Below are 23,105 nucleotides of genomic sequence, written 5' to 3' on the forward strand. Positions count from 1 at the left end.
CTTTATGTTAATTTCTGCACCATTGATTAGCCTATTGTCCCATTGACTGTGTCTTTAGATGACTTCTCTGGGCCTCAGAATAGTCCATATGTGACACAGAGAATATGCTTAATAGTAAATGCTGCAGGAATCCGTGCATTGGAATAGAAAAAGATTTTTAGGTCATGTTCCCGATTTCTTGGTATAGACTTAGAACTGGAGTGGAGAAGAGGTTGCCCAGTGAAGAAATGAAGTGACATGCCAGGTAGGTGGCAGAGCTGGGCCGGCCACCTACCTCTTCCCCTTCTACTGTGCTTTTCCAGCCTCTTCCCCTTCTACTGTGCTTTTCCCAGGAGCACGGACTCATAATTTGAAGAGTGACTTTGTGGAAGGGTAGAAGGAAGGCCTGGACCTCAGCCTGTGGGGCCCATTGGGTGTGAGAGGAGGTGAAATTCCATACGGATTGTGCATCTGTGAGGTGCTGTGCCACAGGCTCCCTGCAGAACCACTAGCCTGGCAAATGCAGAAGCAGTTTAGGGACAGGGCTGTTGAAGGGTTGGCAGGATAAAGAAAATGGCGAATCCCAAGTTGCGTTAATTGGATTTTTTAGTTAGTTACTTGTTTTGCTTCATTGTCTTCCATCACACCAGTGGCTTCCTTAGCTCTAGTAGAAAAATTTCTTTGGATAACAATTCAGCGTTTGCCCATAGACTTGGGAGGGAGAGATGGTAAAACAATTCAGTGTTTGCCCGTAGACTTAGGAGGGAGAGATGGTAGACGCTAGAAAGTCTCGTTGTTACTTTGGGGACACTGAGATGTTTTCTCCGCCATGTACTTTGAGACACCTATCCTGGTTGACATTTGATAAGAAAACCGGGAAAGAGAAGGAATTTGTAAAGTAAGTCAGGATGAGCGAAAACACAGCCCGTGTGCTGGAGTTTGACTGCCACCCGCCCCTGTCACCTCAGGCAGTCTGGGTCTTGCTCTGTTGGCCTTCGTTTCCCCCTTGCTAACAGGTCACTTCCACCTTTCTGCTCATTTATTTTGCAGGGTCATTGTGGATGCCTTTTTGAACTCTAAAATACCCTCTAAATATGAAGTGATGATTAAAAATATGGTTTTATGATTAAAAATATGATTTTAATCATTACGATTAAAAATACTTAGGAGAAAAAGGTTGACTATAAGGGTTTCATTGAAAATCTTACATAAACCCACTGATAGAGACAGAAGATAAGGCTATTACACTGTTCACACAGATGCCTTGATATCTTACCTCTATTTCCCTGTATTCCTTTTATGTGAGAAATGAGATAGTGATTTAAAGGAAAAACTTCTGAGTTCCGACTATGTTGGTTTTTTTTCCCCTCAAGTCAGCCTTAAGAGCTTACTTAAATTTCTTCCTTTCCCTCCCCCCGACTTTTTTTTTTTGGTGGGGGGTGGGGGAGGGCCTTGCTCTTGCTCAGGCTGGAGAGTGCAGTGGCACTGTCTTGGCTCATTGCAACCTCCACCTCCTGGATTCAAGTAATCCTCCCACCTCAGCCCCCCCAAGTAGCTGGGACTATAGGCACACACCAGCATGTCCAGCTAATTTTTTTTTTTTTTTTTGGTAGGGGTACAGATGGGCTCTTGCTATGTTACCTAGGCTGGTCTTGAACTCCTGGGCTCAAGCAGTCTTCCTGCCTCAGCCTTACAGATTGCTGGGATTACTGGCATGAGCCACCAGGCCTGGCTTGAAATTTTTCTATGGCTTTCTTCCTTCTCCAGGTACAGAGTCTATCTACCCAACCTTCTGAGATCTTTGGTTTTGTTTTCCTAGGTAACTATGGTACATACTTATTTATGCTAAACAACAGAAATCACACATTTCCGAGTTTCTTTCTCTATACAGTCATGCTCTATAGGCAAGTAGAGCCTCTGTTTCAGGCTCTTGGATCTTTTTCAAAAAGCTACAATTCCTGGAGTATATTTTTACCTAGAACAGAGAAGCCTGATCTCCTACACCTTATGCATCTGCAGAAAAACTGGTTAAACGGACTTTGTAATGATGCCCCTTACAATTCTGAACAGACATCTGAAATAGTTTCACAGAGTTTCCTTGTTAGGTAATATTTGATCAATGCTAAATTCTGGAAAACTTTGGTTACCTGTATGATTCAGAGGGTAGGGCAGAATATTAATCACAACTTTGTATATTTTAACCATTCTGGGTAAACTGGGATTCCCTGACGCCCAGGCAGAGTTACTTGTATATTGAAGATGAGCTGAATTTTCCATCTTCCATTTCTGAGAAATGAAGTAGGTTTAGAAAGAGACAATCAGGCCTGTTCTTTAACAGACATGTGTGTGTCTATTAGGTGTGTGTCACAATATGAGTTCCTGAAGAAATAAGTGTCTGCTGTTGGGTTGGATGCTTGTACTTCCTATTTTCTTACTTTGCACATTTTTCTGGTTATTTCCGTTTTTATGGTGAGTGGCTTCTGGTCATGTTTTCTTTTGCAAAGTGTAATGATACGAGAGTTGTCATCGTGGTGCGGTCTTTTTTGTTGGTATTTGTAGGGGGGTCAGAATGATCGGCCTGTGGCAACACGGCACTGGGAGGTTAGGAGCAGCCACCTTGACGGGAGGCAGGGTGGGGAGGCCTAGTGACTTCGGACATGATGGGCCGTGCCTGGCTGTCTGCTTGGCTTTGGATGCACAAGCAGAGTATTGACTTCGTGTTTTATAAAAACCAGGAGTACAACTTTGGCACTAGAGGATTGGGAAGATTTAACAGTGGAAAGCCATCATGAGGATAGTATCCAGTTAATTCTGTTTCTTGGCTGGACCTGGTGGCTCCCACCAATAATCCCAACACTTTGGGAGGCTGAGGCGGGAGGATCGTCTGAGGTCAGGAATTTGAGACCAGCCTGACCAACATGGTAAAACTCCATCTCTACTAAAAATACAAAAATTAGCCAGGTGTGGTGGCACGTGCCTGTAATCCCAGCTCCTCGGAAGGATGAGGCAGGAGAATCACTTGAACCTAGGAGGCGGAGGTTGCAGTGAGCTGGGATCATGTCACTGCACTCCAGCCTGGGCAACAGAGTGCGACTCTGTCTCAAAAATACAAAGAAATAATAATAATTAGGTTTCTTTTCTTTCTTTTCCTCCCTCCCTCCTTCCCTTTCTTCCCTCCTTTCCCTCCTTTCCTCTTTCTCTCACTCTTTCTTTCTTTTTTTTTTTTTGAGACAGGCTCTCGCTCTGAACGTTTTCCAGTCAGAATTGCTCAGGGATTTTTTAAAACTTCCATTTTGGAAAGGAGGGGTTAGTTATTTTGGTGAGATTGTGGTCTCGTGGTTAGACCTTGTGACAGAGGCCTCAGCTAAAGGATTCAATTTTTTTTCCAAGCTTTTCCCTCCCAACTTGAGTCAATCCGAAACGTTGCTTTTGGGCCTCCAGACATGCTTTCCTATATGCCTGTGTGTGGCTGTTGGGATTGAAGGCCCGGCGAGGAAAGGCACCCTATCTGACATGGGCAGGCCTCTGCACGTTTATTCCCTAACCAGACATGACTAACTATGGCCCATAGACCAAAATTGGCCTGCCATCTGTTTTTGTCTGGTCAGTGAGATAAGAATGACTTTTATTATCATTATTACTAATACTTTTTGATCCAGGGTCTCATTTTGTCACCCAGGCTGGAGTGCAGTGGTACAATCATGGCTCACTGCAGCCTCAAACTCCTGGGCTCAAGCAATTCTCCTGCTGCAGCCCCCTGAGTAGCTGGGACCTACAGGCCTGTGCTGCAGGCGTGTACTATCATGCCCAGCTAACCTTTTGTACTTTTGTAGAGTCTTGCTGTTGTTGCCCAGGCTGGTCTTGACCTCCTGGCCTCAAGCAATCCTCCGGCCTTGGCCTTCCAAAGTGTTGAGACTATAGGCTTAAGCCACCAAACCTAGCACTTTTATTATTTTTAAATGGTTGAAAAACATCAAGAGTGGAATAATATTTTCTGACTCAGGAAAATGATGTGAAATTCACATTTCGGTATCTATAAATAAGGCTTTATTGGAGCACAACCATGATACAAGACATACACTCATTGCCAGTGGCTGCTTTCCAGTTAGAATGGCTGAGTTATGACAGAGATCATATGGGCCTCAGAGCTTAAGATACTTGCTGTTTGCTGCTTTATAGAAAAAGTTTGCCAGCCCTGCCCTGAACAAATAAAAGGATAAATTCCACTTGCCTGTCCATCTGTGGAGCAGAGTCATTGAAAGGAAATACTGGAAGCCACGGTGGTGTTTTATCAAGGATGTGAAGTTTCCTGGCAACTTTGTAGCCATATCATCATCATCACCATCCATCATCATCATCATCATCATCATTTGTCCTTTAAGTTTTTATGTTTGTTTAGAAAATAAATTTATACAGAGCCCTCAGTAGCAACTGTAAGGGGGCAGGTTCTCAGGGCAGCCCATCCTCGACATTCTTGCTGCTGATGGTAGAGTCTCAAAAATGAAGGCACCTCCATGGGATTGGGTTCCATCAGTCTGGCTTGAGTAGATGCTGATTTCTGCTAAAACTATTTCCCAAAGGAACTTCTCCTCATTTGTCTTTTCTCCCTGTTTTCACTGAGGGACATGGAAGAGGAGAAAAAAAAAGAGATGCTTGCCTTTTTCTTTTCGCTGGCAATTTAATGCTCTTTTCAACTGCTTTGATTCCTTTCAGGCCATTAGTGTTGTATGTATTTCAAGATTTGCTCACAGGTCCAAAGCTTGACTTAAGCTCCCTTAGACATATCACAAAATACGATTTGGGGAAAAACCCTAATGGGCCATGAGCAGAATGTTATTATTCAACAAAGGATGAAATACTTAAACCAAGATGGCCTTCTTTCTTTCTTTTTTTTTTTTTCAATTAAAGTTGAGCAGACTCCCTTCCAACAGTTTTCAATGTAGGAATTCCCACAGCCCCATTTGATTGCAGTTTGTTGAAAAGTTGAATGTTTTTGTAGGCAATTCATAATTTCCACTTTGAACAGCCTAAGAGGAAAAGAGCTGGAGCCCACTGTTGTTTTATAGTGCGATGGTGGGAACTTTTTTTTCCCCTTCCCCAAAAGGATATAAAACCAAGTCAAATGGTTGGGAAAACGTGGCACAGGGTTCCAGCCCTTCTGTAAATCTGAGATGCCCCCTCCTTCAGATCTTCCTTTAGGACCCAACAGAATAGAATTTCTTGCTGCTTAATGTCTCCAGGAAGGAAAAGATTTTCCTCTAGGCTGTAATAGCACCTAATTTCCTTTTTCTTCCCTTTATTTATTTATTTTCCTTATTAATAAGGACCAATTGTAGAAGATGAAGGAACCTGGGAAACCCATCACTTTTGGAGAAGGTTAATAGCTTCCTTTAGAAAATCCTGACATAATACTTATTTCCCCAAAAGGCACTTCATCAGCCTGAATGCCAGTTAAGATTCAAGGAACGGGCTTGGATTTTTGTGTGTACCCAGTGGTTCTGTGGCATCAAGTTGCACTGGGAAGGAGAGTTTGGGGCTGTTGCTGCAGAGTCCCCGCAAGTCAGCAGGACTGGGGCTGTCTTCCTGCACCATCTGGATTTGGTTAGCTCTCTCTGGGCAGTGGGGCCGAGTCTCATTTCCTCCAACAGTAATGTTATATAGGCAGTGATCCTGGGCCGCCCTAACATAATTGAAAACTATGTGTATTATAGGCTTGGAGCGCTGAAATGTAGGCTCATAAAAATATGTGGTGCAGGTAGCCTATGGAGATTGGATGTGGCATACAATGAAGCTTTTATGTAAAGTAAGAATGATAAGTCTCCATGTTAATACTGCATTATGGGCATGACAGTTCGTGGGTGGGTCCTCAGGGCAGGTCTGTCACCTTAAACAAAGCCTAAGTTTCCTAATTCTGCAGAGCTGGTATTTGGATGTAATCAAATCTGTTTTGCAGGTGGCCAGAGATGGGAAACTTGTCCACCAATCCAGCTCTCCCTACTGGGGGATAGCATGGGGTATAGATGGGTGTCGACCGCACTTGGCAATTTTGTTCACGGGTTTTTATGAGATGGAGAGGTGAGGGTTGGTGGGTGTCCATTTTGGTTGGCCTCAAGGAAATGACTCTATTGAGTGGTTTTGACCAATGCAGCTCATATTGTTATGTGGTAAGTGAGAATGGGAAGAAGTCGGGGCAAGACAGGGCAGCCTGGATTCCCAGAGCCCTCTGGCTTGGGTTACAGATGGAGACTCTGGAAATACTTACTTTAGCGGTTTTCAACTTGAGATGATACTGCTCCCAAAGAAGTATCATCTATGTGATGGTAAGGATGGCCCAGGGCCTTCCTGTTGGTATTTACTGTCTGGGGGCTTGGAGTCCTAGAAGTTTTTCAGTGTTTGGGGCAGACTCCCCAGCTAATACCCTGTCACAGACAGGACGACTCCCTTGTATCCAGATGAAAAACCAGAGATCACCGAAGCAAGGGGATTTGATGTAGGGCCTTGTGGCGAGTTACAGACGCGACCAGACTAGTAACCAGGTTGCTCGCCGGGGGAGGCCTCTAGGTGAAAGCTCTGAATTTGTAGCAGACACACCCACCTTGTCTAGATGCTAGATGTCATGGGAAAATCGACTGTGCACTTCGGCAGGTAGTTCTTGGGCAGTGCTCTTCCAGCTTTAGGTATAACCAAATTTGGTTTTAATTTGCCGAGCAGTCATATCTTCGAGGATCTTGTAGGCTGGCTTGTGGATGGCTATCACACTTCTCTTGTGGGATTTGTCCAGATCCTTCTTTCTGTATTGCCCTTTCCTGTATTTTTTCTTTCTGTTGAAATCACTCTGACCAAGACGTAACTCTGCAGCCTTCCACGGTCTCTTGTCCCAGAAATTCTATCACCTTTCTTGGCATTTCCCGAGTCCCCGAGTCTCTGTCACCGTGTCGCTGTCTTTGGTCTCGATGTACCTGTGTCTGTAAGGCTGCTCATGCTGGCATAAGCTCCTTGAGAGCAGACATCTTTGTATTCCCTAATGCTTGTCACAAGCCTGTACACAAAGCGAGTAGTACTCAGTGTTCCTTGAGTAAAGTTTTGTATAGAATCAATATTAAAACCAGCCATTTATGTTGCTTAGGGAGGTCTCTGAAATGACCAAGGTGTCTCCTTATACCCCCTCCGAGCATTCATTCACTGATGGATTAGTGAATCGGCCTTGGGAAACATAAAGGTTGTCTCGATGTGCTTCTAAGCCTTGTGGCTAAGTTCCGTTTGGTTTCCTGAGTGAGACTGTCGTAATGTTATCAACAGAAGTTAAATGCCTAAGAGTTTCTTATACATGGGCTGAGTCCTGCCGCGACTGGGCAGGCCACCTCACCTCATTTTACCTTGTCTGCAAAGTGAGGAGTTGAGTCAACTGATGGTTCAAATCTCACTGAAAGCTAAGGGATCGCTTTTGACAGAAGTCGCTCCCTTGGGCCACGTATTCATTTTCTAGCTTGGAGGAAGGTGAGGACAGACAAAATTGACACACACCTTTATTTTTATCTGTATGGTTGACCTATGCATGCTAAAGAATTCCTCTGGTCTTTTGAGATGAGTGTGTACATTGTGTCTGGCACTGTGCATCCTTTACCAAGAAGTACTATTTGTTGAGTAAACTGCTGGATCGTATGAGGAACTGCATGCTCGCCTCACTCAAATAGCTTTTGCTACCTAAAGGAAAGCTGCTCATGTGTACTTGACTTCCTTTAAAGTGAAGGATGATGGCATTTGAAAAACGGAGGTTGAGAAGGAGCAGATTTGGAATTGATGGTTTGCCAGGACACTTGCGGCTTGAGATTTGTGTTTTACTTTCTTTCTTCGGAATAGCTCTATATTCTTTTATCTTCCTCCCCACCTCTCCCACTTCCCTCTACCCCCACCAAATTAAGATAGTGGTAATGAAATCATTTTTTCTGAAGCTACCCTATAGTTTGAATGCAAAGACCAAAAACACAGTTGCTAGTCACATTCATGTTCTATATGTGTACCTATTAAACTTGAACTCTAAGGAAGAACCTATTGGTATTGCATGCTTTTTTTTTTTTTTTAATGGTTATTTGCATGCTTGTAAGTTTTTCAGTGTCTGACCCATGTTGCAATTATTTCTTCGGCTAGTTGTTTGACATTGACTTTCTGAATTCATTATTTTCCATTTCACTTTTGTTTCCTCCCGCCAGTATCTCCAGATGAAATGGCCACTGCTTGATGTCCAGGCAGGAAGCCTCCAGAGCAGACAAGCCCTCAAAGATGCCCGCTCCCCCTCGCCAGCACACATCGTCGTAAGTAATCTCCCGGAGATGATGATGGCTTCCTTTATTGGTCGGGTCGGGGGCGGGGGTGGGTGGGGTTGAGAAAGAAAATGCTTTTTTGATAATAACAGGTTTATTTGTCATCTTTTTCCTTTCTTTTAACAAATTTTCTTTGGAAATATTCTTGGATATAGTTTATAAGGTATTCATTTTCTGCTTTTGGACCTTAATGATTGTAATCTACCTGGAAATTTTTACAAACTTTTCCTCCACTCCTTTCCATGTATTTGGTTAGAATCTAGCCTTGTGGGCTCTAGTTCATAGGACACGATCACCATGGTCTGGAGGAGACTGGAAGTGGTGTCAGAGCAGTTACAAAAATACATTCAGGGGAGGTGAGGTGAAGAAGAGGGAATTAAAAATCTCGAAAGGGGAGTCCTGGATTTGAAACTTGCCTGTTATCCTCTCCCCCAATTTATCTTAATTTTTGTTGGTAAATTTCTACACTAACATTAGAAAAATTTCATCTGGGCTGGCTGATTGTAGACCTAGAATAGAAATGAACTTAGAAAGGCTAAAATGGAATTTAATCTACACATCCGTGGCTTTGAAGGTATGTGAGTTTGAGATAGAAAGCATTTGTTTTTAGTAGTGAGACTACAAATGTGTGTCTACATATATTTTTAATGTATTTTCTTAGGGTTTTGTAGGCTCTAAGGGTGGAATTTATAAATTAACCTTGAGAAGATAGCTCAGTCTTATTTGAAGATTCCCTTCTACATATTTATAACATGAGCTGGACTTCCTACTTTTGAAATAATTAATGGAAGACATTTTTATAATGAATCCATGACAGTTAGAATTATGCAAAGCATGAATCAATCATGTACTTTTCGTTTAAGTATCACAAAATGTTATTCATAAATACATTTTGCCTCTACATTGTAATTTCTAAAAATCGTAAAACAATTTTCTTAAGTAGAAAAATCTTAAGATGCATTCTGTCATTTTGGGCTAACTTCCTCCTTATTTTGGAGCTTGCTGTAATTGAGCATGTGTTATTTAATGAGTTATGCCTCTGTCATATGTGTGTGTATATATCACAAAATAACTTATTTCTGTAAAACCACATTTTGAGTCATCATTTGTGACAATGTCTTCTCTTCTCTGGTATAAATGAGGCATGGAAAGAAGGTTGACATTTGCTAGAAGCTTCCCCTTTCCTCCAACTCCACAATAAAATGGATGCTCATAATTACGTCTGCTCCTATCAGGTCAAGATTTCAGGGCTGGAAGTAACCTTAGATCATATAGGCCCAACCTGCCCTCAGAAAAGGAAACTGAGGCCCAGAGATGCCTTAAGCGAATTGCCCAACGTCACACACTGCGTCAGTGGACAGAGCAAGGCCTGGGTCCGGTTCTCCGCTCCCTTTCTAGAGCCTTGTGGTATATTCTCTCCTATGGGAGATGAAAGTAACTTGCTGTGCCTGGTTCTGTAAATTGGGTCATGGTCAGGGACAGTTAATGAGTGTAAAGAAGTTGCTGGTTACGGGTTCTGATGCAGGTTTCTCTAAAAGTGAATGCCCTGTTTAAAAAAAAAAAAATCTTAACAAACATACAGAGATTTTTAAAGAAGCGTGACAGTTCTAGACACCTAGAGAGTAAAGTGAAGAAGACTGTTTAACTTTTCCCGCCTCCCTGAATTTCCCAGTGTGGGTTTAGGCTTTGAAATATATTTTTCTGCTTTTGGCAATGGTTTATGGGAATTTCCCACATTTATGTCTTGGCTACAGAGAAAGGACCTTATCTTTAAAATGTCTTTGTTGTTTTCTCTCTCTGAGTGAGGAGAGAAGATGCGAATCATGGCAGTGGTTCAGAGTGGGCGCTGCCCTGTGGTCATGGTGTAGGATCTGTGGGTCCCATGCCGGGGAGCGTTACCTCTGTGCAGGAGTGGGGGTTTGTCCATGTGGATAGGGCAATGATCCACTACTCCTAAATCCCACAAGAACAGTTGCATCTCATTTGTCTATGCAGAAATTAATGATCTGGAGGAGACGGCAAAATATTCCTTCCAGAGCCTATGTGGATTTCAGCCATGGGTGCAGCGAGGGGCTTAGACCCCCTTTTTCTGTACTGTTTCTTAGCAGGCGTGTTGACCATAGCAGCTACCCTGGGCATGCACACCATCTTGTAGACGGAGACCTTTGTCCAAACAGCCACAGCTGGCAACTATCATACAATCTTTTGTGCTTTCTGCTGTGCTCAGGGGACCTGGGAATGGCCATTGCCTAGAGGGAATGGGCTGGTGGAGGAGGATGGGCTCTGGGAGCTGGGGAAGAGAGAAGCCATGAACCTGGACTAAAGGACAAATGTGGTCACATTTGTGAAACACTTGAATGCTTGTCATGAATGGTGACTTTGGTTCTATACTTCAGCCCTGTGATGGTGCATTTCTGCAATCTTCACCTGACTCCAGGGGTGAGAAGGAGGATTTCTGGGGAGGAGGACTTAGTTCAACTAAGGAAAGCAGAGTGGAAGAAAGGCCCTGAGTTGTTGACCTCTTCATCCACCTGGTTACCTATAGCTTTTGGGATTTAGGAAGCATACACTTGAAGACTACAAATTTATTTATTTACTTTTTGAGACGGAGTCTTGCTCTGCTGCCAGGCTGGAGAGCAGTGGTGCGATTTCAGCTCATTGCAACCTCCACCTCCTGGGCTCAAGTGATCTCCGCCTCAGCCTCCCAAGTAGCTGGGATTACAGGCACGTGCCACCAGGTCCAGCTAATGTTTTTGTATTTTTTAGTAGAGATGGAGTTTCACCGTGTTGGCCAGGATGGTCTTGATCACTTGACCTCGTGATCCGTCTGCCTCTGCCTCCCAAAGTGCTGGGATTATAGGCATGAGCCATTGCACCTGGCCAAGACTACAAATTTATGATCACGTTTTTGCTGAACGTAAGGCAGTGTGCCAACCAAAACCAGTTTACCTTGGTTGGTACGGTATGTCTGTGTTTGTAAAGGGTGCATTCTGAATTGTGGCTCATACATCATTTGCCTTTGTACAGTTCAACATTGGCCAGAGGGTCTGGTTCATGTTTAGAGTCGCTGATGAAGGCCTAACTTTTCTCTAGACACTTGGGGTTCTTGCTCATACTTTGTTTTCATTCTTTTAAGTAACACGTTGTCACATCGCAATGTTTCATCAGACGTGTTTCAAAATAATTGTCTGAGGATTGCTTCCTAATTTCTCCGAAATTTGGAATTGTTGTAACTTTTGGGCCAAGCTATTTCATAATTATTTCTCATGTCTGACTTGGAAAATAGAGATATATTTGGTGTTTATTATTAATCATTCGAAACTACAACTTTCTCAGATCGCTAAGAAGAGTAACTTTTTCTAGTACCCATTTGGGGCCGAATCTTGACATGAGAATTGAGAGCATTTCTTTGGAATATTTTAATCTGATTGGATTATTTTCATGTGGTATGTGGGTTACCACATTAGGAAAAAATTAATGTGTAGAATAAATGTTCTTAACAAGTGGAGTTCAACTTTATCAAATTATATTTAAATTAAGAGTAAACCCCGTAAATCTTAGCTCCTGTAGCTGATACAGCATCGTGTTTGTTATAATCCAGTGATTCCTAATCTGTGTTCAGAGGAGATTGGAAATTGATTCCAACAGGGACGATGTGTTCATTGGCTGGCCAAGAACTGAGAGTTTACACAAGGCATCAGTGTTGTATAACCTTCCTTTTCCCGCCTTCCCTGTCCCTTCTGCCCTCCCAACACCCCTCACAAATTCATTGACTTTTTAACAACTCAGAGACACCAGCCACAAGTTTCAGGACACCCACCCGTCAGCCTTCCCAATCCTATTTTTGCATTCACATAACTAAGCTTTTTTTTTCCTTTCTTGGTGGAGTTTTGAAATTTATATCTTTAATTCTTTGCTCCTTTTTCCTCTTAAAAAATGAGTGCCAAGCAGCTAAGTTGTGCTGAGTAGTAGAGTTTGAGTCAGTCTTGGCTGGTAAGCTGTGGGGTTAGGAGCCGCTCCCTGGATACCACCTCCGGTGTCTTCGCTATACAAAGATTTTCATTTAGCTTCCTTTGTATCCAGCAAAAAAAGATTCTGTACCCAAAATGGTGGTATTTTGGTATAGTATGTATCTGACAAACCGGTAAAAGGCTTCAAAAGTTCCTACAATTTTATCTCGGGGGTTTCCTTTTGAAGTCGATGTGGAATTTTACCTTGGGGTGGATTTCTAGTGCTTCTTGGTCTTGTGTGTTTTGTTGTGTAATGAGCACGGAGGTGTGGGATAAGAAAGCAGGCTGAATCCCAAGAAACAAAGCCTGCCAGACTCTGGTGGTGTACTTTTCTTGTTGTTACTGCTTAAATGCTGCAAGAGAGTGGAAAACTCTTATGAAATAATGCACGATGTGTAGAACTTCAGAGAAAGTCTCTGCCGTCTACCCTGTGCATTTTCAGGGAAGCTCAGAGGGCATGCCGAACCTTTGCTTTTTGTTTCTGAAGAGTTCAGGGGAACTGACTTATAATTAATTTTTTAAAACATGACCCAGAGAAGTACCCTCTTGGTTATTAAACACACGTGCTCTTTCGATGGGATGTTTGACCTGGATTGCGGATGCTTGCTGGGACGTGGCATGTGCTGAGGGGCTCTGTGCTGCCTGCCGCGCACCAGAAAAGCCACAGTGGCCCCTACCTCTGTGGGAGGGCCTCTGCCAGGTGCCCTCAAAGAGTAGAGGGCCCATGAGGGTATGACCAGGGGGACCTGATTTCGACCGAGAAGTTGGCAGGAATTACAGGCCTGGGCGGCTCCAGGAGAAAATTGCATTAAAAGTGAGATCTGAAGGCTTGATTGGGGTTGGCCTGGTGAAGGGATAGGAGAAGGGGTGGGGAGTGGGCAGAAGGAAACACATGTGTGAAAGTCCTCAAGGGAAAAGTGCTTGGCTTGAGGGGAGGCTTGGGGTTGCACAGGGTTCTGTGAGAGTGACTTGGGGTGCAGGATATGATGAGGATCTGGCATTATGGAGTCATTTGAGCAGGTTGGCTGTTTCCATAGGAGCCTCTGTTAAGCTGCTGGTAGTGGGGATGGGGAAAGTAGACAGATAGGGGGGAAACATCAGCGGAATTTGCTGATAGGTTAGTTATTGGCACCGGGGGCAAAAGGAGAGTCAAAGGTTGGTGGATGGAGATACCATTCGCTGAATGGGGAATACTGGAGGAGGAGCAGGTTAGCGGCACAAGTGTTGTCTTTTTGGAGAGGTTGTATTTGCCATTGATTGATTGATTCATTGTTTCTGCAAATATTTAGTGTGGGAAAAAGCCATTGTAGACATCGAGAGAGTAGAGACAGTGATGAATGATAACAGCAACAAAGACCGGAGCGCTTCCTACGTGAGGCTTATTCCAGTTGCTGTAGAGGCTGTGTTACCCTGTTCTAGAGAGGAGGAACTAGGCCCAGGGAGGTGGGGATTGGCCCAGTCATGGGAGTCAGGATGTGAAACAAGACGGCCTGGCTCCACAGCATACCATCCTCTCAACCACCACACAGAAGCTAGGAAAGAGAGAATTAGGTGGGCGCTCAGAGCACAATGTGTGTGGTGTGCCGGGAGCAGCCTGGAGCTCTGGGAACCCCAGCCTCACCTGAGCGTGGTGGGCATGGCTGGAGGAGGCCTGCTGGCTTCACTATAGAGTGGGACATGCATCAGGGAGGCCAGAGACTGCGCTTCTGGGTATCGTGTTATGACTGCTGCAAAGAGCTCGTTATCACATGGTGGGGAGGGCCACCGTATTTTCCGAAGGCAGGACATTTGGGGGATATGGGATGCAACCCTGCACTGAGTATCTAAAATCTTTTGCTTTTGGGCTATCTCCACTTTCTCTACCACATATATACTTTCTTGTTTTTATTTACTTTATTCATTTATCTATGACTCAGCCACACTCTCTGAAAGAGTTGACTTGTGTTTCCTAGCAGTCACTGAGTCAGAACTTTCCCATTTCGCAGTCAGGGCTGTGGTCAGGGTGTCTGTGTTGTCTAAGGACATAAAGCAAACCTTTGGGCAGTGTCAGAACATTCTTTTATCAGGAGAACTAGGAGTACCTAATAGGAAGAACCAGGCAGTCACGTTATCTTTTGTTGGGGAAGGAGTGATAGATGGGATCTCTGGTGCTTTGAAGGGAGTGAGTGGTGTACATTCCAAAGGGTACACGGGGCCATGATAGAGTCTGTGGTCAGATGTCCAAAGCTTCCCTCTCTCCTTTCAGGAACTCTGTCCTCTGGTGAAGAGTTCTGAAATTCTTGAGGTTTGGGTTCATGGTGTAGCAGGTGACAGCCTGGCAATAGAAAATATCCCATCCAGAAGGACTGTGGGACCTCAGTTGTAACCCCTTCCTATTGGAATCACAGAAATTTCCGGGACCTTAAAACTGCACACCATTTCACCAAGTGCCCTCTCCTGTTTTTTTTCAGCCCTGTTTGATAGCTGTTTCCCCGACGTTCTTGGACACTTCCAGAGACGAGGGCTCCATCTCCTGATCGTAGACCATTTCTTTTTGGTACAATATGAACTCCTAAGAGAGTTCTGTCTTTCTAGGGAGCTGCAGTCTCTCTCCTGGAAATGCTCAACTCCTTGATTGATATTTTGCTGTTTAATTCTGCTTAGGTTTCAAGTTGCATGTCTTGAAAATTTGAAGGTAGCTATTATACTCCCCACAACTCACGTCTTCTCTTTAAAATGATTATTAGTTGTAATTCAAATCAGCAGTGATTGGTATCTTAGACTACTTAGGGATGGGAATTGCTAATTTTATATTTAAAAGTTCTACCTCCAAAGTAAGTGAAATTTATTTTTAAACGTAGCTTTTCTTCATTCGTAAACTTGATGCTCGTTGTAGACAGTTTGGAAAATAACCCATAATCTCACCACTTGGAGATTACATTACTTTTTTCCTCGGAATGTATGAATATTTGTATTTGTTTTTAATAAATTTGAGCTCATAGGGCTCAGTATTTCCAACCTTCTGTTTATTTAAAATGAAAATTGCTGTAGTTAATAAGCATTTCCCCATGTCATTAAAATGCTTAAGGATTTTTAATGACCACCTAACAGTCCGTTATATGATTAAACCCCAATTTACTGAATCAATGCCATATTGTTGAGCCTTCAGATTGTCTCCTTTTGTTTCTGCTACTGTGAATGATCCTGTGATGGCCATCTTTGTCTCCCCCCCCACCCCCGCCGCTTTCATTGTTTTCTTGGGAGTAGACCCCTAGGACAAAAGGTGGCAAAGAACAAAGTGTTGAAACATTTCTTGATCTGTAGCCACAAATTATTTTCCTGAAAGTTCTCAGCGTTTGTAACTAGCAGCAGTACATAAGGGAGTTATGGCTGGAATGATTTTAATGTCTCTGGGGAATTTAACAACAAAAAAATTTCAGGCTTCCTTGGAGAGAGACATACCCTTAACTCCACCCTACCCTAGAACAGAGACCCAGCCCATTCAAGTCAGCCTCCTGCAAGTCCTCCACCTTCAAAACAGGGAAACAGAACCATCATTTCTTAAATGATTGGTAGGTTTCAAGGTCAGCTGATGTACTTCCATTTTATGGAATGGTGGTGTGTGTTTACTTCAGATAACTCGCAGCATAACTTTTATATGTTTTAGGTACCCCTTAGCCCCTGAATATACTCAGTTCATTTAGGACTGTTGTAGAGATCTTGAGTATACTCTGACAACCTAAAATTTTTTGCAGAATTTTTTAGTTCTATTATCTTTGTTTTAATGGCATATTATTGGGCAAAGGTGTTATTTATTCGATGCTATGTGTGAGCTTGGTCAGGATTATGATCCCGAATTAAGTTTCTGGGAAAAGGCACCCACTTGTCAAAGATGCTGTTGGTTCCTGTGATTAAGGTCGGCCCACAATGAATGTGGGGAGGGCTGGCAGCCTCTCAAATCAGCTCTTGACCATTTCTCAAGCTGGGGCCTGCTGTGCTTGGGGGAAGAGTCTCTGGCAGCTCAGCTTGGGGCTAGTGTTTCCTGACATTTGTTTCGCTGAATGTTAACAAGGTTACTGGGAAAAAACAGATCTCTCCTAAAATAGGTTTAGGGAAGCACTGGGGTATGCGAAGTGAGTGAGTTTCTTTAGGGCAGGATCTTGACTCTGCAGGGGACTTGGAGACTTTCCCTTGAGGAGGGCTTCCTCAGGCTGCAGAGCGCTTCCCAGCACTCGGGCAAGATGGGGACCTACTTTGGGAAGTTGTTTTTGTTTCCGCACCTGCTCTGTTTACAAAGCGTGGGAGCCTGTTTTAAATTAACGTGCGTCTACTTAAGAGCTACACTCATGGTTTTGACTATGTTTATCTTCCCAGTAAATAAAACAAAATTGTTCATCTGGCACTGAGCGTGTCCTGCTTGTCATTGCTTGTCTCGCTGATTAACTCTGGATGGGGCATGCATCTCCAACCAGATTGTAAGTTTCTTGAAGCCAAGGAGTCCCATGGTTGATTTCTTCACATGTGGCTCTCTCTCTTCCCACAATGGTGCTTTGTTAATTAAGCAGAAAACCAATCTCTGGTTAGGGACTGGAGTTGATTTCATTTAGAATGAGTGTGACTTCATCATAACCTGAAAGTGTTCAGAACCGTCTTGGTTAGCACACGGGCTTGGACACCTGTGCACCTTCTACTTGATGGGGCAGCATGTTTTGGGGAAACGTAATTTTGGGTTATGACACTGCATGGTTTGCCAGGAACTTGATAATCCACCCTTATACCTTCCAGCTCCCCGTAGAGCATGCCTAATTGCCCTGGCCACATTTGTGTGGAACGTGGTTGCACAAAAGCTCCAGAAAACCAGGCTGAGGGCTCCTATCTCTCCTCAATCTTGGTTTAAACCAGGCATCCCCAAACTTTTTACACAGGGGGCCAGTTCACTGTCCCTCAGACCGTTGGAGGGCCGCCACATACTGTGCTCCTCTCACTGACCACCAATGAAAGAGGTGCCCCTTCCTGAAGTGTGGCGGGGCGGCGGGGGGGCGGGGGTGGGCGGATAAATGGCCTCAGGGCGCCGCATGCGGCCCGAGGGCCATAGTTTGGGGACCCCTCGTTTAAACCGTCTGTTTCTGAGGAATCCTGGGATGGGGCCATTGGCTCTTTAAGAGAGCCCAACTTGGAAATCCAGGACTTGATTGTTGATTATGGGCAATGGATATGTTTTAAGACTGATGTAGTAGGCTGTATGAAGTCATTTCATGGTTGTTTTGTTAATGGCTTGCAGGTCAGATTTTCATCTTTTTACACTAATTATCATAGAAGGAGAAAACAGCTGGATTTCAGAATAGTCCCCTGGGGTGTACCGGAAACTAAGGTGCAAGGGACCCAGAGGGCTCTGGCTTGGAAAATGTGTTGCTATGTCCAGTTTCCACATAAGGATGTATAAATCCAGCAGGTTAGCCGAGCTGCCTAGGAATCTCCAGGCAAGAATGACCGTATTCTGACAATTATCCAGGCCTCTGCCTCATTCTCCCCCTGCCCCCACCACCTCTCCTGAGTGCCAGGTTCAGCCTCCATTTAAATGCCAAGTAGGAAATTAGCATGCCCAGAATCCATGTCTTTAGTGCATTCTCTCCCCAGCTCCAAACCTGTTAATCCTTGTGTTCAACATCTCAGTAAAGCTCAGCAGCATCGACCCATTGCTTAGGCCTCAAACCTTGGATGGCATCATCAATTCCTCTTTTCTTTTCACACCCCACATTCAACCTGTCAGCCCATCCCTCAGGCCCAGAGTGCGTCCTCTCTACCTTCAAAGCGTGTGCGGCGTCCACTGCTTATCATCTTATCCTCTTCCGTTACCACTGGAGTCCAGTGCCATCATCTCTCGCTTAGATGTCGCCAGAGTGTCTTTGCTGGTCTCTTCTTGCTCCCTACCTTTGTAACAGCCCACCATCCATTTCTGGTCTCCACAGCTCATTCCCACACTTTGAGAGGGCCTTTGAAGGCCTTGGACAGATCATATCACAGACCTCTATACTGAAAGTCAGGATAAATTTCATCTCTGGAAAGAGGCCCGAAGCGGCTATGAACAGATACTTTGTCCTGCCACTTGACTGAAAGGGGGGGTTTTGATATCCAAGAGCTTAGAATGGAGAGCCTAAAGGTCATTAAGCCCAGGCTCTGGCCATGCTTAGAGTTTTGTGTTGGTGGAGGAGAGATGGCTGGGGCAACAGGGAGACCTGTAGGCTGACTGAGTCCTTGTTCATCAGACCCTGGCTCATCCAGAAGGGCGTGGCTGATGTTTTCAGTGCTGTACCCTGAGTGGGACCCAGATGCTTCCCACCTGTGCCACATGCCAGCTGTCCAGTTGCAGCCTGACTGCAATGTGAGGCTGCTGAAGAGGTCTGGATGGTGTGAAGCAATCCGTTGTCTAGCCTGAGCCTGCATAGCCAGGGCATTCTGGACCATGATCAAGTGCATCACCTAGGCTTGAATGAGATGGGGTCACCATGTGTCCAAGCAGTGGGATAAAGGCTTTACTCTTGCCATCCTGCTGTGAGGGCACAGGCTGCTTGTTTCTCTCACCAGGACACTGTCTGTGTTGCCCAGGTGCTGGGGAGGAAAAATAGCAAGCATTTGAAAAGGCTGAAGAAGGAAGGGAAGCTGAGAGCACAGCCTTGGGGACTGATCCATCTTTGTCCCAGAGTGGGGCAGGTCATCAAGACCTGTCTTTAAGCCATACCTCTGACTCTCCCCCTAAAGCTAGACCCAACTCAAGAACACATGTGAGATCCTAAAAGAAGTATTTCCCCCCAGCCCTTTCAGACTGAAAGGAGACGCCAACCTTGTTGGGTGGAGGTAGAAAATAAAGTCTAAAAACAGTGTCTTGTAATTGACGGGGAACATGGCTGAGCAGAGGGCTTCTGGTGAAACTTTTGGGATGATTCAGTTGGAACTCAGGAAAAAAAAGTTGTTTTTCTGGAAAGAGGTAGCAGCCCCCTTCAGCCAAAGCTCATAAATGAAGGAATGTCTGAGACTCAGAATTACAGTGACCACGGCAAGACATTGTCAAAGGCTGAATAAGTGAGTTTGACTGGAAGAGGCCATCTCCATTTCTAGAAGATGGCCAAGCCTCTTTCCCACAGTCTTCCTTGAGCCCCTTCCCTCTTCGGGAAAGCACTGAGTTGGCCGTTACTCTGCTTTTTTCCTAAATTATGAAGTTATTTTCAGGTATTGAGAATAACACCTATGTGCTAAACTCCCAGCATCAGAAATCAAGCATTCAAAATGGAATAAGGCTCTGAAACTGACATCTGTCACTACACATTTTTTTTTTTTTTCCTTTCTAATAATAGAATTTCCTGACTCCACCCTCACTCTCTTCATTTTGGTGAACTACACTTCCCATGTTTCACTTGGTTCTGTTGCACATGTGATTAGGTAAGGGACAGATGTGATCTTTAGTATGAGTCTTTTCCACACAGAGAGGATCTAAATCTGTGGCTCTTTGCAACTGCATTTATACATGTGCATACACACACACACACACACACACACACACACGCACACACACACAGTCCCGACTCAATAGAGGACCCTCATTTGTGGAAGGCTAAAATGGGTGAGGCAGAAATGCCTTTATGCCACCATGCAGTTTTGTGTAGCCAGTTCCAATCCTGGGCTATTTGGTAAGGAATCAAGTTAGAAATAGTTTTCTGTCCCTTACGACCAAAAGAGTTCTAACTAATAGTTTGCCAAGTTTTATGTTTATAATAAAAATGACATGTTTTTCTTTTGGATTTTTAATGTGTTTAAATTAAAAATGCTAGACCATGAACTGATTCTTCTATCGCTATGTAAAGAGAACCCTCTGAGAGCGGAACCCACCTACCTTCTTTAAGAACATATTGGTTTGTGCTAGTCTGAGGACTGTTTGAAGGAGATTTAGTGTACATGATTGTCCCCCACAAATGATTTCTAGAGAGAGGCTGGTATGAAAAAAGGAGTTTCTGGCTAGGTGCGGGGGCTCACGCCTGGAATCTCAGCACTTTGGGAGGCCGAGGTGGGCGAATCACCTCGAATTGGGAGTTTGAGACCAGCCTGACCAACATGAAGAAACCCTGTCTCTACTAAAAATACAAAAAATTAGCTGGGTGTGGTGGCGCATGCCTACAGTCCTAGCTACTCAGGAGGCTGAGGCAGGAGAATTGCTTAAACCCGGGAGGCAGAGGTTGCGGTGAGCCAAGATCGCACCATTGCACTCCAGCCTGGGCAACAACAGTGAAACTCCATCTGAAGAAAGAAAGAAAAAAGGAGTTTCCGTGATTCTCTCCTGTGGTCCTGGGGAATTCTGAAAATGAACTTTAGGTATTTTTGTGAAATTCTTATTTTCATATTTTGGGAATCTCAAGAGTTTTCTTTTTCATACTCTTCTTTGCCCTAAAGTTCTCTTATTTTTGTTCCTTGGGACAACTGAAGAACCCGCAGATAATTAATAGTATGAAATACTGCCCTTTTAGCTGAAAAATGTCACAGTAATATAATAACATAAATAAGGAGGTGTCACTTTAACTTGTCTCTTGCAGTCTTCTCTAATTCTTACCACTTACTTGTATTACTAGAACCATTATTTTTTAAATCATGGAAAATTGGTGGCAAACTCAGCATACAAGTTGTTTATTTGTGTTTGACTGTTACAACTTCACTATTTGATGAAGCTTCTGCACATTTTCCTTCAAGACACATAGAAACTGTGAAAAGATCGTGCAGCTCCGAAAGGCTACAGCATTGATCAGAGGACTCTGAGCTGAGTGCCGTGTTTGTACCTGGACGGCAGGCTGGGTGCGTCTGCTGGGAGCAGTGTGTTGAGAGAGGTTCTGAGGCCGTATGTGTCAGGGCTTCCAGGGGAAGGATGCATTGATGGATTAATTTCTGCCCAGGCTGAAAGAGGAGAGAGTAAGAGGGCTGAAGAGGTGTCACAGCTGTCATTGCTGTTTTAGGCAGTCAAGCTTTTGGGAAAGTGTCAGAAACTGAGCCCCCTACTGGATCTATCACAGCCCTGTCAAATGTCCATTTAGATGTCCTGGTGAACCAAAGTCCTACCGACTCACCATTTAAAAACTTGTTCCAAATGAAATGAGGGGAGAGAGGAACATTTTTCATCTGAACCCAGAATGAGGGACATACCCGAGGCAAAGGACGTAGGCTGAGGAGCTGGACTGTGGCTCAGCTGGCTTGATGGATCTCACTTTGTTCTTCCCATGGCTGGGGTGTCTCCTTGGTCTCCCTGACCCGTGTCTTGAGGGTCCTCCTGACCCATGCGCCAAGCATGAAGTGTGGATTCAGCCTACTTCCTGTGCATTCTACCTGGGAATGATTAGAGTGGATCCCGCCATATTTCTGAGAGTTATGGAAACTGGACTTCAACAGTGAACTCTGTTTCTCTTTTCCTCCCACCTTTCCCTTAGACGTTGCATGATATGGAAATCAAGATTATTTCCAAAAGGGTGATAACTTCAATGTTATCTAAACTTTTAATTTGGAAGAACAGGGGTTTGTTCTTCTTTTTTAATAAATACAAATGAACTTACTTATCTGATTCATTTTTTTTCTGGTGCAAACCCATGATGCCCCCCTCCCGATTTATCTGCTACACTGTGAGTTCAAGCCTGGCATGGGGGCACAGGCACAGCTCTCGTGCCAACAATCTCATGGTTAACTTCAGAACATAATTTGAAAAATAAAGCCCATTGAGAGGCAATAAGGACATACGGTGAGCTAGTGCATGTTTGAACGTTTGTGTGGAATAAGTGAGTGGGTAGAGAGGACATTTGTCAAGGAGAGAGAGGGCGGGCCATTGGCTTGGGGGAAACAGGCTGAGACTACAGGGGTGGCCAGCACCACGTACAGAGGCCAGCAGGGTTGGGCTTGGCTAAGTGCTCTGGTGTCTGGATGCCTATGTGAATTTTCTCCAGAAGTTTTTAGTTGGCAAAGTAGAACCTGCTGGATATGGAGCAAGGGTGTGCACTCTCGGGATTCTGCTGGGCGCAGGCGTGTGATACCAGAGGTCAGAACAGAAGCTGAGGGATGAGGCTTTGGGAGCGTTCTGTCATGCACTGTGCTGGAGCCTCAGTTACCACAAAGTCTGCAAATGATAGACCAGAGCTTTGGTTCTCTCTCATACTGGCTCCCCTGTTCTGGATTTTTCTTTTAATCTTAGACTTAATCCCAGAATTCACATGTTGAAAGAAAACTTAGAGGTCTAGTGATGCAAAACCCTCTTTTCGATAGGTAGAGAACTGATGCCTTGGGAAATGGAGAAGGAAGGACAAGATCATGATAAACTGGGTATTCACTGAGCACTTAGTGGCTCCAGGCACTTTTCTAAGAAATGTATGAAGTTGTCAGGTTTAATCCTCACAATGCCCTTATGAATGAGCTATTATTGTTATTATCCCAATTTGGCAGATGAAGAAACTGAGGCTTAGGGGGAAGATGATGTATGTGCTCAAGGTCACACAGCTGGGAGGTGTCAAGCTGGAATTGGAACCTAAGGAGTCTCACATCGGGGCCAGAGCTCTCACCCTTGAGTCTTACGCTGCCTTAATCAGGGACACATACAGGCGGGGAGAAGCAGGTTTCCGGGCACCAGACCTGACTGGTGCCGGTCAGGCTACACCAGGGAACCTGGAGGCCTGTCATTCTTTTGTGATGCTGTTAGTTCCTGTTGAGGAAGTGAGGCTTTGTGGGTTCCTAGGAGGAAAAGGTATGAACTCATGGCAAAAAAAGGAACCAAAAAAGGCAGAGTTGGATCAAAATG

General features: G+C 44.3%; 1 protein-coding gene across 33 annotated transcripts in view; it reads left to right on the top strand.

Annotated features, from left to right (window-relative positions):
* Positions 1-23,105, top strand: part of TCF7L2 (transcription factor 7 like 2) — a 216,145-nt gene that overhangs the window by 80,142 nt on the left and 112,898 nt on the right. For all 33 annotated transcript variants that reach the window (XM_074382888.1, XM_039465066.2, XM_039465065.2 and 30 more), the window contains one exon: positions 8,190-8,291. In XM_074382888.1, coding sequence (XP_074238989.1) covers positions 8,190-8,291 — 102 coding nt within the window. The remainder of the gene's footprint in view (positions 1-8,189; positions 8,292-23,105) is intronic.

Source organism: Saimiri boliviensis, chromosome 12, assembly GCF_048565385.1.
Source record: "Saimiri boliviensis isolate mSaiBol1 chromosome 12, mSaiBol1.pri, whole genome shotgun sequence".
Lineage (NCBI taxonomy): Eukaryota > Metazoa > Chordata > Mammalia > Primates > Cebidae > Saimiri > Saimiri boliviensis.